Raw genomic sequence first — 16886 nt, forward strand, 5'->3', positions numbered from 1 at the left:
ACGGTCAAGGGTTTGAATGCGTGGTCATTTTTTTGTGGTTTATCCAGGGAGGCTTGGGTTCGCCTCGAGTGCCGCGCTCGGGCTCCGGCCGAGGCTCAAAAGAAAACAATCAACAGCGCTAAACCGGCTTTGCTGGCGTTCGGACGCGCCACTCCGTACTTTGTCCGCGCGCGCATTTATTAAAACTATAAAATAAAACGATTGGCGGGAAACTTTTGAATTTTCCCTTCTTCTTCTTCGAACTTGTAACTTTTTCATGAAGTGAATTCTTTTTTTATAATATTTTTTTAAGAATTGTAGATTTTCTGTTATAGGTATAATTAGGTGTTAAATCACATTGATAATTTCTTTAATTACAATACAGTTTGGAAAAAACTTAAGACGTGACCTGATCAGAAACTGTGAATTGGATTTATCGGGGACAAAACCCAGCGTAGAGGGTTGGTGTGAATATAAAAAGAGGTGTTGACGTTGGTGTAAAGATTATGAGATACATACTTTTTGTGACTCTCTTGAGGGATTGATGTGCCTTTGACTAGAGTAAGTAAATTTTTTTTTCTAAATTTGTCCTATCTAGGTAAGGTTTACTTTAATTCGTTGGTAAGTTTTTTCACAAGCACTGAAACCCGCAACTGATGGTGGAAACCATATCAGCAATCTTTGCATGGCATGTTCTATGAGGATAGGGTACAAAACATGTAAGAGAATTTGATAGTAAGTATTATACGATACAAGTAGGTAACGTAAATTTATATCTATGTTACAAATACACAGTATCTCATATTATGACTAAATATTAAAAATAGAACAGAAACAATTTTAATAAGATTCTAGTCAGAATATTTTAGAACTAGCTTTCGCCCGTGTGACATGCACGCGGGACATGGGTAAGTATTTTACCCATGTCCTTTTCCGTATTCCATAATATAGACGCATGTACTTTGATGTAGGCTCTACTTATTAAATTTTATGGAGTTGGTTTAGTGGCTTTACTGTGAATAGTTTTTATAGAGAGGGTTTTTATTATTAATATTATATTATGATTGAATTTCTTTTATTTTCCAACATATAGCCAAAACTACTGATTCCGCAACCTACAATGGTACTAAAGTTATTTTAACTTCCTTGGTATTAGGTATTCTTTGTCCCTTAAATGTGTATATGGTAAAAATTAATATAATTTTGCGGTTCGATCCCTTGAAAAAAATAGAAATATTTAGTACATACAAATTTGGTCGTGACTAAATGTTACTTATTACGCGAACGAAAGTGCAGGTTAAGTTGACTTTTAGAAACAAAGTTTAGAAAAGCTTGTTGATATAAGAGATTATATTCTAATATCAATTGGCCATATTTTATGAATCGAATGAATAAATTATTCAATACGGTCAGCAATATCTTTCGTCCTACGATCAAACGCCTTCGCTATGTTGTAAAAATGGATTTTCTCTAAATTAACCAGCTGCCAGCTCACCCACGAATCGACATTCGTGGAATATAAATTGTATTTTATAAGAAATATAAAATTATTTAATTTCACTGCATACATTATAGTGAGGATAACGGTGCGAAAAAGATATACTAAAAGTGTATCTCATGGTACAAGCTGGTCAGATTGCCACTTCATCACATGTTTTACTTTTTAAATCAAAGACGGGTACAGTTTCTACACAACAGAGAGCGCACAACTTGTGTAAATTTCAAGATGACAATAACATTACAGTTGTAGTACTTTGGGTATGGTATTTACAATATGCGCCTAAATGTTATATCCATAGCAATCCTATGCACAGTACAGTTTGGTCTGGCCCCCCTTTTTTCACGAAAGTTGATAAGGCATAATTTTTAACTTTTTTATCCCTACATCTTTGAAGATAACCGCAGAGTTAAGATATACATACATACATAAAATCACGCCTCTTTTCCGAAGGGGTAGGCAGAGACTACCTCTTTCCATTTGCCACGATCTCTGCAATTCTGTGTGAGTTAATATATGATTTTTTCAAATACTTCAATTCGTGTCTGATTTAAACTTCCACAAATCTCGCATACACGAACGACTACACCCAAACAAGATTGCAGAAAATTAATTACCTACAGTTCTTATCTGAATTATAGTCACAACTTTGACGATGTATCCAAAGTAATAAATAGTATGTCATTAGGGCAGCTTGTTGTCTGTTTCCACAGTGTAATAACTCAAGTAATTCCATACGCTAGACAAAAAAATAATGGCATGTTTCTTTGAAACGAGTACCAGAGCCTACTTATTTAAGAGTGCCCAACAGGTGAATGTGGCACGTGCCGACCGTCAGGTGTTGCCTGTAATTTTATTCACAACAAACATCTATGATAAATGCTCTTTCATTATAGGAAATATTTCAAGTTGCTTGGCAACAGACATTAAAAATAACGGTGCTAAATCCAACGCGAAGTCTCAGCTCCAAACCATCCTTTTTTAGTGTGTGTTTATATACTTATCATTCGAAATTCTAATGGAATTATTGATCTCTTTGTGAAGATTATACTACTTGAAGGAACATTACTTAAATTGGAATAAACTTATATTAAAAACGGTTGTCCCACATGTAACACCTCCCTCAAACATTTAGAACTTTGGTCGTACTACTAAACTAATCACAGCTTGTCAACATCAAAAGAAAGTTCCACTAAAACATTAAGACAAATCAAAGCCATTATCTGAAACATTTATTACCCATTTTTCTCCATTAAATTTGCTTACGATCTTTCAAGTAGGTAGGTACCTACTTGAATGATCACGGCCAGCCTAAATTTAACAGGTTTCGTGTATATTTAAAATTTGTGTTGCTTTTATGTCCATTTTATTAATGTTCCGAAGGCTTAGAATCGAGCACATTAAGGTGCGTCCATACACGTCCTCAAACAAGTCGGACATATCACCGTTACCTACTAAAGCTACTAATACTTCGATGAAATAATTAAAGTCGTCAACGTGAGTATTACCAACAGTTATTCTAGGCGCACTACACAATTATAGAGCGTTTTAAAGATGTCATATAACATTATATTCGCATGGTCAATTTAACCATAGGCGTTTATTTAGATAAAGTGTTATTTTCTAACGACTCGTTAATTTTAAAACTGTGCTAAATGGCAGTTTTCTGGTTGATAAACAAGTATTTACGGGAACAAAAGGGAACGTCTCTTTTGTACAGAACCCAAGTCCTGACTAAGAGAGGGCAAACTGCGCGCAAAATAACGTGTATTTGCGAAGTGAATAATTCTTTCGTCACGAAATTTGTCGAAGAATTTAATAATACTAACAATTTTAATTAATTTATGCGTTTCAATTTCTACTCAATCCGTTCGCAATGAGCATTCCAAAGGAACTGAATGTTACGTAGCATAGTTCATGCGCAAAACAGCATAATTAAATTATTACAATTAACACCAATTCTGACCAACAAATAGGTACTCGTGGAACTATCTACAAGATATAAACATATATGTGCTTAAAGGTTATCGGTACGGTTAACTAAAATTGCGTCTGAAAGATTTAAGATTACCTATGAATTAAGTAGTTATGTCTTATTCAAATCTAACAATCTTCCAATACGACTACTCTCAGAAACGATTTCATTGTTACTATATAATAAGTGTAGGATAACCAGAATTAACGATAAGAGGATGAAGAAAAAGTATAGTAAGCGTTAACGTTTACGAAATACTATTACGACCCCCAACAGCTTCAACTCTTCCGAAACAAATTCAGTTTCCTCCTTTCTCTACAGCCGAATAGCTGGCTAGCTTTGCATTACAATCAACAATAGATTAATCTAATTCTACTAATCGTGTAGGTACAGTTTTTGTCTTCAGTCTTGCCACAGTTTCGTGATCAGATCAGTCAGACGCATTTCGAGAACGATCGTGTAATCGTGTGACATGTTTGTCCCTGACGTTGATCGTGATTGCTTTCATCGCGATATGTTCCACATCACGACTTATCTCCTTGTGGTGGATAACTAAACTTTTCTAGTCTCACCAGACAATGGCGCGGGAAAGACTGCTAAAGAAACTACCCACGTAAATTGAACAAAGTAGAAATTATATGCTATGTGTGTAAAATGAGACCGCTTTATATATAACAAAGAAAAATCTTATCCGGTAATCCTGCACTTATTATATGTAAGTATATTAACAATGAAATCGCATCTAAGAGTAGTCGTATTGGAAGATTGTTAGATTTGAATAAGATTTCTTCCTCATGACTTTAGTCCCGGTGGCATCCTCACCAATCTGGAGTATACCTTTGACCATGGATCCTGGATTGGGTCACCTTCGCAACCTTTGCAGGGGATCAGTTGTCTGAAATTGACGGTTTTTTCTGAAGGTAAGAGCATCGGTTAGTATTGTAACTGATGTATATATTTTTTTAAAACAGTCATTGGTACATGGCCCAGGTGGGATTCGAACCTGTGCCTTTCTGCACATCACGCATTTTTCCCGGGCACCTTACCGATTCGACCACCGACGCTCTTTACTCTTACGCTCTTACAACTTATATCAACGGTCAAAATTACAAAGAAAATGATTTTTATTTTGACAATTAACATAATTGATTAATTAGTTTGTTGCGAACGTTTATAATTACTTACAATGAAATAAAGCTACAAGTAACATAATAATTTCGAACAAATATTAAGTAAGTTTTCGGAGTTTTGATATCAGTTTGATAAAAACTAAGCCAGAATTAGTTTGCCATTTGCTGTAAAAACCATCGCCAAAGTGGTATTAGATGGCACTGTGACAATGAAACGCTTATTGCAATTAAAGCCTTTTGGAACATGTAGATAAGGTGCTTAGAACAAGCAAATATCAAACATCACGTACTTGGAAAACTTATTATACACTTACGACTTTAAGACGGGCTTTTAGCGTTTCTGTTGTTATATGCTTATTTAAGACACGGAAAACTGCGTTTATACAATACAATAAATGTTGAATCATTACTGCAAAAATAATTTAATCAGTCAATATTTTATTTACAAAGTAACTTTAAAAGGCCGAATACAGTATTGGTGGGAAAAGTTTGTAAAGATGTACTATCTGTAGACACTCTTTGTGACCCATGACATTGACAGATTATACCCATTAATGGCCGACTGGACTGTCCACGTTTGTGCCGGTTCTCTTCAGGTTAATGTGGTGGAAGTAAAGGCCTGGGTAGTGCCTTTTCTTCCACCTTAATTTAACCATAATACTGCCATCTTCACGCGACTTTGTCACGCTTACTTCGGGACGGTGAATTTCAATTTGATTTCCTGATCCTGAGCTTAGATCGTTGGTGGTCTCTAAAATATTGTAATTAATTAAAATTTTATTTCAAGTGCTAAAGGATCTTCAAGTAGAAAGTAATTCTATTTTGGTAAGATATTGATTAAAGTAGTTACGTTACAAGTACCTAAAGGCATTTGGCTGCATATTTGTTTTATTTTTGAATCTTTTTCCGCCATATAACATCTTTATCTTTACGGAAAATCAGAGTTATTACCTACCACTACATTTGTAATATTTACGACATTATTCGTGTAAAACAAAAACTTATTTTATACCAGGAAATTTTACAGAAAAGATAGTGAATCAATTGTAAAATGTCCAGTCAAATTCTGTAAGATATAAATAATATGCAAAAAAGTACTATAGGTGTTATAATATTATCCCAAGCACAATACAAGGCTCGGCGCTTGACTCGTGCCATCGCGGTCGGCGACTCGGCGCACGCGCACGCAGCCTCCGTCTTTGCTCCTTTTGTGTCACGTATATAATCAACTTTCGACGTCCATGTGTGTGTAAAACTTACACGTGTGCTGAGTTGAGCGTTCGCGAGTATTAGCTTTGTGTAAAGTTTGAACGATTCATTTCTTCTTACTAACATCCAGCACAAGTTTGAGCCGAGATTAACTATGGACCAGTTTTGAAACTAAAATGTTTTCTGTGAATGTTATGTTTGTAATGACGCCAAGCAACCATAATTGGCTATAGCCATAATCGAAATGAGGACTTTAGTAATTAAATTCAATGGAACATAGTAATATCTATAAATATTTATGGTTTTCTAGAAGAATATGAATAACTAAGTGACAATGTAACGAAAGTGCTCTCTGAATTGTCATGTTGGCAGCTTTTTGTACTAAACTCATTATGATGCAGTTATGTCTGGTCTTTCCCAACTGAATTGGTTATACATATTGTATTCATACTTAATATACACATAGTTATATCTACCTCGTAGAGATGAGGTCAAAACAGTAAATTTAACCACGTAGGTAATGTGGGTAAATTTACAGGAAGTTACTTGAACTACTTACGTGAAATTAAAACTACTGTAATTGTGTAAGTAAATACTATGTGTACTTACATATTCATGTAAAAATGTGAATAAAGGCGTCCAAGCGGAAAGATGATTAATCAAATTCGTGTTTGATAAATTTTTGAAGAATCAAAATAATGATATCGCCGTGTTATTTAATTTCGAAAGTTAATTTTATTGCAATTTCTATAACAGTAGTATAATTTGTTACTATATCATTAATAACGTAGCTGTGTGATACTCGTCACTTTAGAATAGGACCACTGCAAAAAGTTAAATATATATTAGATATCGCGACTAAGTGATAGGCTAATAATCTTCGGATTCTTCTTTTATACTATGGGCTAGAACTATTAGAATCCTCAATTCCATTATTAAACTATACTAGCTGAACGTGGCTTTCTGTCTTTGCAATACTGTTGGCTATGTCTTCCCCTTTAATAACCGTCCTTTTTGCTAAAAAGAAATCAAAGTACAAACAGTCTGCGTTTATTTACAACGAATATCTGTTTTAATTTGAATAGTAGGTATTATAACTATGCGATCGATGTAATTAAATACTAATGTTGACCCCATGAGTAATCCATTCATGTTACGTCTCATACATATTCCATATCACGAGTGTATTCTAAGGGATAAAACAACGGACAGCCCTATGAATCCTGACGGTGCATCAAGATGGCAATGCCTTAATGTTACCCGGTACTTGAGTCGGCGACGGGCAAGCTTTTAAAGTTATCATTTAAAATTATTTATTGCTTAGTGCCACTTGAACCCTGTGTTTTTGTCCCAATGAAGGGAATTTGTTCCCAGAGAAATGGCACCACTTCAATAACTCCTTTTTTTGCAAAGTACCTTTTATGTTAAGTGTCCTGGTGTGGTGAGAAATCTTAGATAAGGGCAACATTAAAGCTAAAAATATCTTTAGTTTTTTGAACAACTTTGTACACGCAATTTTTTTGTTTCTTTTAATTCTTTTTCCTGGCTTGGGTCTTGTATGTTGTCTATGTAAGTATTTATTATAAAATATAGTATCATTGAGATAGTACGAGTATCTCGTAACAGCTGTCGGACAGACTCATAAAATAGGTGCCATTCATTTTTTTTTTGTTATATAAAGTAACCAAAGTTACCAAATTAAAGTTAAATTGTTAGAAATGACAACAAACAACAATTCATTGTAACTATCCATTAGAGGCAAACAACTTACATTTCCCCTCTCAGCTCTCCCAAGCAACTTCGTAGACGGCGACGTGACTTGCACATATGTTTAATCGGTCGATTAGTCTAAGCTTCAAACACGTTATTAAGCTTTTATACAACGTTTATTGACAAAAAAAGCGGCATGTCGTAGACTAAAAAAACATGTTTTGTTTGTTTTTCTTCGATTTGTTGAGTCGTCAATGTTCATTTAAAAAGATGCTGTCATCTTTAATCTGTTAATGATGAAATAACCACAGTCAAATCTCACAGGAATCTCTGTCCAATAAAATAAGAAAATACAGATAATCGCAGTTTAATAATTTGTAGGGTGATTAGTTGCCGACAGTTTTACATTTACGACTTGACTTGTCACTCGAAAGTAGTTAAAATATTTTATTGCCCTTTTAAGATTTTTTTATCTCAGTCCGAATGAGTTTATGAGAAAATCGATAAAACTGAAGAAATTTCGAATTAAAAAAAAAATTACAAGATTAGAAAAAGTTAATAAACGCTTACTGGGTTTTTAAGTACGCTCAAATGCTCTATGTTTGAAATCTGCGTGAAATGGAAATCCAAAAATGGAAGCTGAAAAATTTAAACAAGTGTGCGTCACAGTTATTTGGGAATGAATTTGTATTGAGTTCAAGTTACAGATAAAAAAACTACATAACTTGTTAAAAAATGTTGAACCTAATTGAAAGTAACACGAAACCAACGTATCAAGTGAGGAATGTAGGCTGTGGTCTCCGGATCATTTCGATGATTACAATCATTATAAGTTATTACAGAGATGGCTCGACATCGCTATATACATACACCGAAAAAGGAATTTTTGTATTTGTTTTTGTAGAAAATCATGTGTTGTCAAATGTTTACTTCACTGGATATGGTCGAGTGAGCATGTTGGTGTGTGTTTATTTCCTTTCGTACTTAGGAACTTTATTATTAGTGTTAATAAGAGCGTGGGTACTCGTATGTAGGACGCTATTTATCCGTAAAACACCGAGTAAGAGGAGATTCTGTCGATTTTAAAATTTTTAATGTAGTTGGAAGTCCCTTGAGTTGGTGTGACTAATTTTATAATGAGTAAGATGTTTTACCGATGTATCAATTTGGTTCTGGTACAAGAACCCCGCAGTTTAATTTATGAGTTTACACCAACCTATTAGGAAATAGACGATTATGTCCTTAACAATTAATATTTATTAGCAGAAATTTTGAGTTCAATAAGTTTTTTACTACCAGTTGATTTTCTCACTTTGCTTTTTCAATAAATATTCAGAAAAATAAAACTTTTTAACTTGTAGTGCATATTTCGAATGGTCCCATTCGGTAGCTTATTTGTCTCTTTTAAGGGGGGACGAAATATGTTTAATATTAAGTTTCTTCTATTTACCAATCAAAAGAATAAATGATACAGTGAGGGAAAACATCGTGGGGGAAACTGCACATTCAGGCAACTGGATGTATAAACAGGATCCAATACGGATTAGGTTGCAACCTACAAAGGTGGGTGGAGATCAGATGAGAGTCGTTTCGTGTAAAAACCTGACTCACCCAAACGAGGATCCATGGTCAAAGGCATACCCCGGGATCCTCTCCAGAGAGGAAAGAATGCAACCGGGACTAAAGCCAGGACGAAGAAGAATAATAAATGATACGGAAATACTCTGCTTATTGATTAATAAAGAATTTTTTTTGATACAGAATTAAAATATACCTGTCATCAATTGCTCCATTCAATTTAATATTTCTAAATACAATATATTTTTGTTTCTATGATCAAAGTATGAAATCCTCACATGAAGTTAAAAAAGATTATCTTTTTGTTCAGAGATTATTTGTTTTCACATAAATTAATACTTCAGATTAAAATTTAGTTCTTCAGTAGCAAATAATTCATCCTCTTCGATTTTTCAGTTCTCCATCCCATTCATTTGACATCGGTTGGTCAAAACTTTCGAACTATCAAAAATAATACACTCATAAGTAATGCGTAAGAAAGGAATGCATGTGTTATTAAGTGCGCCTAAACTGGTTTAAAGGCCCGAAATAATTTGGTGCATGGATTATGCACGACCAAATCTGATGGGGTTTTTAACCCTTCCAATTTAATTTCTTACTTTGAAGGCGTTTCAGGTTTCCTGCTTACAACGTTTTTATAGCCCATTTTTATTTTAAGCTTCTAATAGTTTAAAAATTTACCGTTTATATGTTTTAAAATTCACTGTCAATTTTTTACGGAACATTATAAAATCTGCATACCAACCGATCAGTATTTACGACTAATGTTTTCAAACAGCAATGACTGTTGATGAAATTAAACGAACAAGATTGAATTATTTTATAAACACGTCCCGTCAGCGGACATGATAAAAAATCTGTGTAACATAAACATTTCTAGGATCGCTTTCAACCACGATTCTAGTAACTGCATAGCATCCGTAAATAAATGCAGTGCGATTGCGCAAGTGATATCAGGAATTAACCTCCTTTTTGTATAATATCGAACGCCTTCGATCGGAAGTGTTGGACTGAAATAAACCAACTGTTGTAGGATATTTAAAAAAATCGTAGCTATGTTAATTAAGCGTAACCAAAGCGTGATGCGAAAGATATTTTTCTCGGCTTTTCAGTTTTGTGTTAGTAGGTGAATGATACTTTTGTTTTCTCCATCACAATTATGTTTTTATTTTTGTAGTATAAAAATCTAAATATATAAATCTAGGATAAAATTAAGAAATCAAAGCTTTGTTAGTTTCTGTCGGAATTTAAAAATGGTGAAGTAGAAAAAACAGAACAGAATCCGTTTTTCATTTGCGCCATGATATATATTTCAGTTTCTTTTTTCTTTATTTTACAGATTGTAAGTACATGATCAAAGATTTGTGTACCTACTAAACATTGCAGGTATGACATGACTTGAGACATAGAAAACATATAAATACCGCAGAATTAGGATCTGGATTGCGCTCAGACTCCTATGAAATTAAATCTGGTTTGTTTGAAATAAGCGGTTTTCCTGGTGGATTCGTAGAAGTGGGAATGGCAAAAAAAAAAAACCCGACACGAGAACATAAAGGTGCCTGCTTGCATATTTACAACCGAATGTTATTTTATGGTTAAGGACAGGGACGTATTTTACGAGTTTCTCGACTCGATCGTAAATACTGCAATTATTTACTTAAACATTTTCTTGAAACTGAATCTACCAATATCAGATTCAGTTTCAAGAAAATGTTTAAGTGGTATTTTCTGCACAGACGAATAAGATGAATATTTTTCTCTCAAGGTTTTGGTCTGGCTAGTTATAATTCACCAATGCTTAATTTTTATGCTATTTGTTAATACTTTGAAAACTGTAATTTACAAAATTCCAAAAGTAAAAATATGATATCCCTCAGTACTCAGAATTACTCGTATCAATTGTTATCTTAAATTACCTTCCAAATTAGAGTTCGTAATGAGGCTAGCCACTAATAGGAGTGAAATTATCTGTCTGTCACCAAGAATGTTCCAAGAGGAATGTCTGACTGCCTGAGGCCACAGAGCCAGTCGTTATTCTTTTTTTGCCTGGCAGTGCCCAGTAGTAACTAGTGGTGATCCACTGTCTTCCGCGTACATTCTTTTCTAAACACATGATTACATAAACAGCAATAAAAAAACACACAGTGTCATTTTACACTTCTGCCTGCTTATCATCATACCTGTTTTTGTTTTCTAATGCTTCGACCGCAGGAGTACCTACGTGCATTTTTGCGCCAAGTATATTTTACCAAATAACTTTCTTTTTCCGATGTATCTCAATAAATTACCGATTTATTAGGGATTGTGTTGTTTCTATACATTTGCCAATTTTGTCAAAATAAGTGGGACCCAGGAGAAAATAGTTTTAGGTATTACCATATACAGCTATTTGAGCATGAAGTGTTCAATTTGGAATCAGTCTCTATTTATTACCTCTAAAGTATTTACGATCGGTAAATAAGGAAAGTCCTTTTAGCAACATAGAAAGTCGCGTTTTTAACACAATCATTAAGATAATAGTTTTTAAAAGCTTGACATGTAGACCGGGAATACAATCTTAAAAATTGCTATGATATGATAGATAAGAAAAAAAAACATTTGTATTCTGTGTAGGTGTCTTATAATACTAACAATACCAAGTATAGGATTCTAGCGAACAAAATGTAACTTCAAGTTGTTACCTAAAAGTCACACAGACCCGTGTGACCGCGTTAAATACGAATGAATCGAGTCATTGTTGTCGGCTGTCATAACCCCAACACTTGAGCATTGACTTGAGCAGTGAAAGGAATCTACTAACGGCTCATTGTGTGATTAATATGAAAACTCACCTAATTAGCCCCAATGTAAACAATTAACACTGGGAAATCTATCTTGGTGAATGCTCCCATTCTGTGATTCTGTGCGAACCACATCATAATTGTAATGCATTTTGTTACTAGTAGCACAGTTTCCAGTAGCTTTTAAATGCAGTATGCCCTTTAAAACACATGCCTAAATACCTATTTATTTGAATAACGCGTTGACCTTTAGGTTTGACTTACAGGTGCAACCAACAATTCGAAATTTCTCATTTTCTAGTGATTATGTGAAAATATTTCAAAATTACATTTATATTGTCAACTGTCCATTATTCTTTCAGATTGACCTCCGACATGTCCCGGCGCTTTAAGAAGTTTCCAAGATGGCGGTGTAACTGCTGATTGCCGACATGGCGACTCCCGCTCACGACCATTACCCGCGGGACGGCGATCTTAGGCCTCAGCACTCCAGGGAGAGTTCTAGGGATTCTGGAATATTCCACACTACAAAAGGACTTTGGAATGGCCCAGGGCAGAATAATTGTTTTCTCAACAGCGCCGTTCAGGTAAGTGGACATAACACCACGGGACCAATACTCAAAAGGCGTGTGAAATGTTTGTTTTGCACTCGCGAAATTCTGTGTCGATATGTACATAAATGGTTATTTACAAATGTTTTCGAGTCGCGGTGGGCGGTAAAGTTCAATGGCGTTGCGTAACTAAATATCCAAGAGAATGTGTGACGATGACGGTTTTTCTCCGAGACGAATGCTTGAGAATTTGATTTTAACAGGGTTCCAATAATAACTTTATTATGTTAAAGGACAAAATATAAAATCCATTTATTCTCCTAATCTTCGGTAGTCGTCGCAGCGATTATGAGTAGATTAGTCTCGTCGACAGGTAAAAAGTAAAAAAGTTTTAAATGAAAGTTATTGATCAAGCCAACGCATTCTTCGGCTTAAAATATTTCAGTAATCCATTCAAAGATGACGTAAGTAGTTGAATAATCGAACATAATTTGGATGATAAACGGGAAGCATTAGTCGAGCGTCAGCGAAGCGACCGAGCATTATTCAAATTTCAACGGGTAAGCTGGGGGCTTCACCTCCATCCTGTACTTAAAAGTATTAAAGAGCTTGGCATCACACTTTAACCCTAAATAAAGAAAGTCTACGAATAAGAACTTCGTGTGAGCGAATCTGTGCAGTTTTCGGAATTCTGTTTCATCTGCAGAAGTTATTTTTGATGGTTAAAAGGTTACAACAGAGTAAAACGGTTAAAAGGATTACTTATTAAAGAAGTAATTTAAATTTGGATTATGGCTTCGCAAAGTATTTATATATATAGTATACCTACTAGGTATAGTGTCTGTCTAAGCATATAGTCGTATGACTAATGATTTAATTTTTGCGGTTTTTTTTTTATTTATGCGGTTTGAACTATGGCCCTTAGTATTTATTCTTTCTACAAATGGACCACGATAAGGCGCGTAATAGGAAACCTTATGTTTTTACGAGTTCGGACTACAAGCTTGCCGGTTCACAGTCACACAATAGAATAATGAAATGGCTGTTGCAGCAACAAAACTGCCAATTTAGTTTCTTGGTTTAACGATTACGAAATAAAATTACTCATTCGAAATCATTGGGATCACTTTCTTATTTATGATTTATTTTGTACTTATTATGGTCATATTTATGTTCTTCTTTGATTATATCATACCTAATCGAGTATAGCATCAATAAGGGAAGAGCAAATTATAATTTCAATGCAAAATATTACGATTCACGACAATTCAAAACATATTTACGAAGAGTGTAGTGCTAATTTATTATCTCTTATGGTTAGAGGTAAACATAAGTGGTCAAGGCGCTAAACAATATATAAAATAAATAGTATACAGAAATATATCTCATTTTTAACTTCATGCGAGGCGAATCTATATAGTGCCTTTCATATTAATTGTACCAACACCATCTTACCAACATCTTATTTGACAATTTCATCCAATCCACAATTGTGATTTGAAAACTACAAATTATTATTTAAGAATATCTATCTCTAAATATGTTCTCTTTAGAGTAAATTGCTTAAAAGTTCTCTTATGCAGTCTTTTAAATAATTTTGTAAAAATATTATCGAACATTGTGCATCTCCTTTTCCACTCTTATTTCGTGCACTTGCAGTTTTTGTGCCTTCACCTTGCATTCTCATTCTCAGCAATCAACTTAATATGTCCTCTCTCTCAAGAAAACTTCAAGAATGTATGTAAACTTTGTGCAGGTAAGTACTCGAAGGTGCCCCATCGAAAATAACTTTAATTTGTAATGTTTGTGACACACGTATCTTTAACGGTATGTGCTCATTTACACCGGTTGAAATACAACTAAATATGCTAAATCGGACCTTATGTAGTCAACAATACAATCTATTTTTAAATAATGTTACGTGATGACCCGATCATATAGGCTCATTATCATTAGGGGTCGCCCAACGTGGCTTCTATTCGATTCGAAGAAGCTTTTACGACCTTTAAAGTTTTTAGTTTCAATAATAATAAAAAATGGTAAAGCTTTCTCTGCATGTGATGTCATCAATGAATATACTGTAAATTTCCTATAAATTAAAATATTTTCGAATATGAATCTGCAACATTCACCGCGTACCATTATCGAAGGACTGTTAAGTTTATTAAGGATCATAAGGTTTGTAAAAATTATTAATATTTAAGTTTAAATTATAAATAAGTACATTATTTCATCACAAAAGTTTGGTTTCTAATAAACAATGTACTTACAATTTCACACGACAATCTCTACTTTCTATTTAAACATGACTAGTCAAAACTCGTTTTAACTTAAATTAACAGAACACGAGTGAATTAATTGAAAAATTATATCAGTCTACCATGATTAGAATTCCTTTGCGCTCGTTCGTGGTTGATAAATCTGATCCAATTTACATAGAGGTAATTACGACACGGAAAGACGTGAGTGGTTGGTTAAAAAACGATCGGCCATTCTGGGCTTAGAGCTGTAATGGCGTATGCTTTAGGTGCCGCATCAAACTCCCATCAAAATACCTGAACACATGATACGAGGCAGCTTCCTCTAAAAAAACGACTCTATGAAAGATGATGTCATTGTTGAAGCGTAGTGTGATGCTTGCAACGGTATTTTTTTTTATTGGTTTCGTAATAGCTTATTCAAAATTCTCAATCTCTGAAGACGATTTATTATCATAGTCTTTTGTTATAATGTCATGTCAGTTTGTGGAATTCACCCAAGCACGCAAGTTCAAATAAAATATATTTACTTTCAACTTGGCAATCCTTTAGTCCATTTTGGTATTACAGATTTTAGCATTTCGATATATGAATAATAAAATCGTATATTAAATGAAAAATAAATATACTTTTATCTCTCTCTCGTCTTGGCGTGTTTCCAGTTGCACCCTCCGCCACCAAGCTTCAGACCGCTTTTCTTCTTTTCAATAGATAATTGTGAGCAAGTATAGAAAGCCTATTTATCTTAAAGAATTTAAGAATGGCACATATTAACCATATCTACCAACTGGGTAAATGGTGCACCGTGTAAATCAGTTGCTTTTCATATCGGTTTTCAATTTGTTTCGGTCTGTTGTTCTTACGATTTGCATAGTATTACGTCTTATTTCGAAATACATAATATGCGAGAAAGTATGATTTTATGAAATTTTAAACAACCAGGACGCGTAACTAAAAGATATAAACCGTGAATAGTTATGGCACGAGTCAGGAATGTTTGCGCTCAGCACCGAGCTACTAGGACCCATAGGATATCCATTACTTTATGTCGTATTAGTAATACTTGTGATATGGATATAAAATACAGAAAAGACACTTCATGCAATAGATAACGGGTCTGGGTATGTGTGTGGCAAATGATAAGTCAAGATTGTGTGATCAATATTAAAATATCGCAATATTATGTTAAAAATCCAGATGAAACTATATGACTAGTATTATTTCTTACATTTAAAGTAAGGTACGTCGCTTTACCTGCTTGAAACATAAAAACCCGCAAACTTTTTCCTACCAATTTGGGAAATTCTCTATGAGTGTACCTCTAAATGATGAACCTTAACGCCAAATTTGAAGTGTATATAAAGCCGAGGTTTGAGCTGTGCGTTGATGTCAGTCAATTAGATAAAAGACAATTTTAATGATGATATTTCTGTAAACTCATTATCAAGTTTTTGCAATGACGCACTGTATCTCGAGTTGTATGATGGATTGACGCGTGTTGCCCAGTCATCGGGAACCTTTTCATTAGTGCGTTAGTAATTTGCATCTACATGACGTTTTTCAATATAATGCTTAGCGTGCGTTTTTACTATAAATCGCGGTTGGTCGAAGCTGTTCTTCATTGCTAAAAGACAATTATTCACTATGTTTAGTATTCCAGTTATTTTGTTTTTCAACGAATTTAAAAAATGGATTTGAAGGCTGCAAGTCTTATCCTTCAACTGATTTAATTTGATAAAATAATTCCAAATTTATTCAACAGGCTAATAGTTCATCATTTATTCATTTCAGCTGTTACGCTTATTGATAGAATTGATATTAAAATAGTGACAGGTTGCCAGCCCTACGCTAAAAGAAGAATCCCATTAAAAAGCCTATCCCTTAGCCACCTTTTACGATATCCATGGGAAAGAGATGGAGTGGTCCTTTTCTTTTTATATTAGTGCCGGGAACCAGACGGCACAATATGCACGGCAAATAAATGCTGTCACTAAGTGATCACTTGTTGCTTTGATTTAGAGAGTCCGATTAAGACTGATATTAATATTGTTAATAAAGCCAGCCAACCATCGTGTGAACTTGATAGCCGCTTACATTGGGTGTTTTGATTTTAATAGCCGTTGTTCCCATAAAAGGTACCATAATTGGAGCACGCGATATCCCTATTAATCTTTCTGGCTAATAGAATTAAAAAATATTTCATTGTTTTTGGCAC

The 16886-nt window shown here is 34.2% G+C and overlaps 1 protein-coding gene across 1 annotated transcript in view; it reads left to right on the top strand.

Moving 5' to 3' along the window:
• The first annotated feature begins 497 nt into the window (after window positions 1-497).
• Window positions 498-16886, top strand: part of LOC106142898 (uncharacterized) — an 83136-nt gene continuing 66747 nt past the window's right edge. The window contains exons 1-2 of the mRNA XM_060945696.1: window positions 498-540; window positions 12225-12449. Coding sequence (XP_060801679.1) covers window positions 12294-12449 — 156 coding nt within the window. The 5' untranslated portion in view covers window positions 498-540; window positions 12225-12293. The remainder of the gene's footprint in view (window positions 541-12224; window positions 12450-16886) is intronic.

Source organism: Amyelois transitella, chromosome 9 (assembly GCF_032362555.1).
Source record: "Amyelois transitella isolate CPQ chromosome 9, ilAmyTran1.1, whole genome shotgun sequence".
Lineage (NCBI taxonomy): Eukaryota > Metazoa > Arthropoda > Insecta > Lepidoptera > Pyralidae > Amyelois > Amyelois transitella.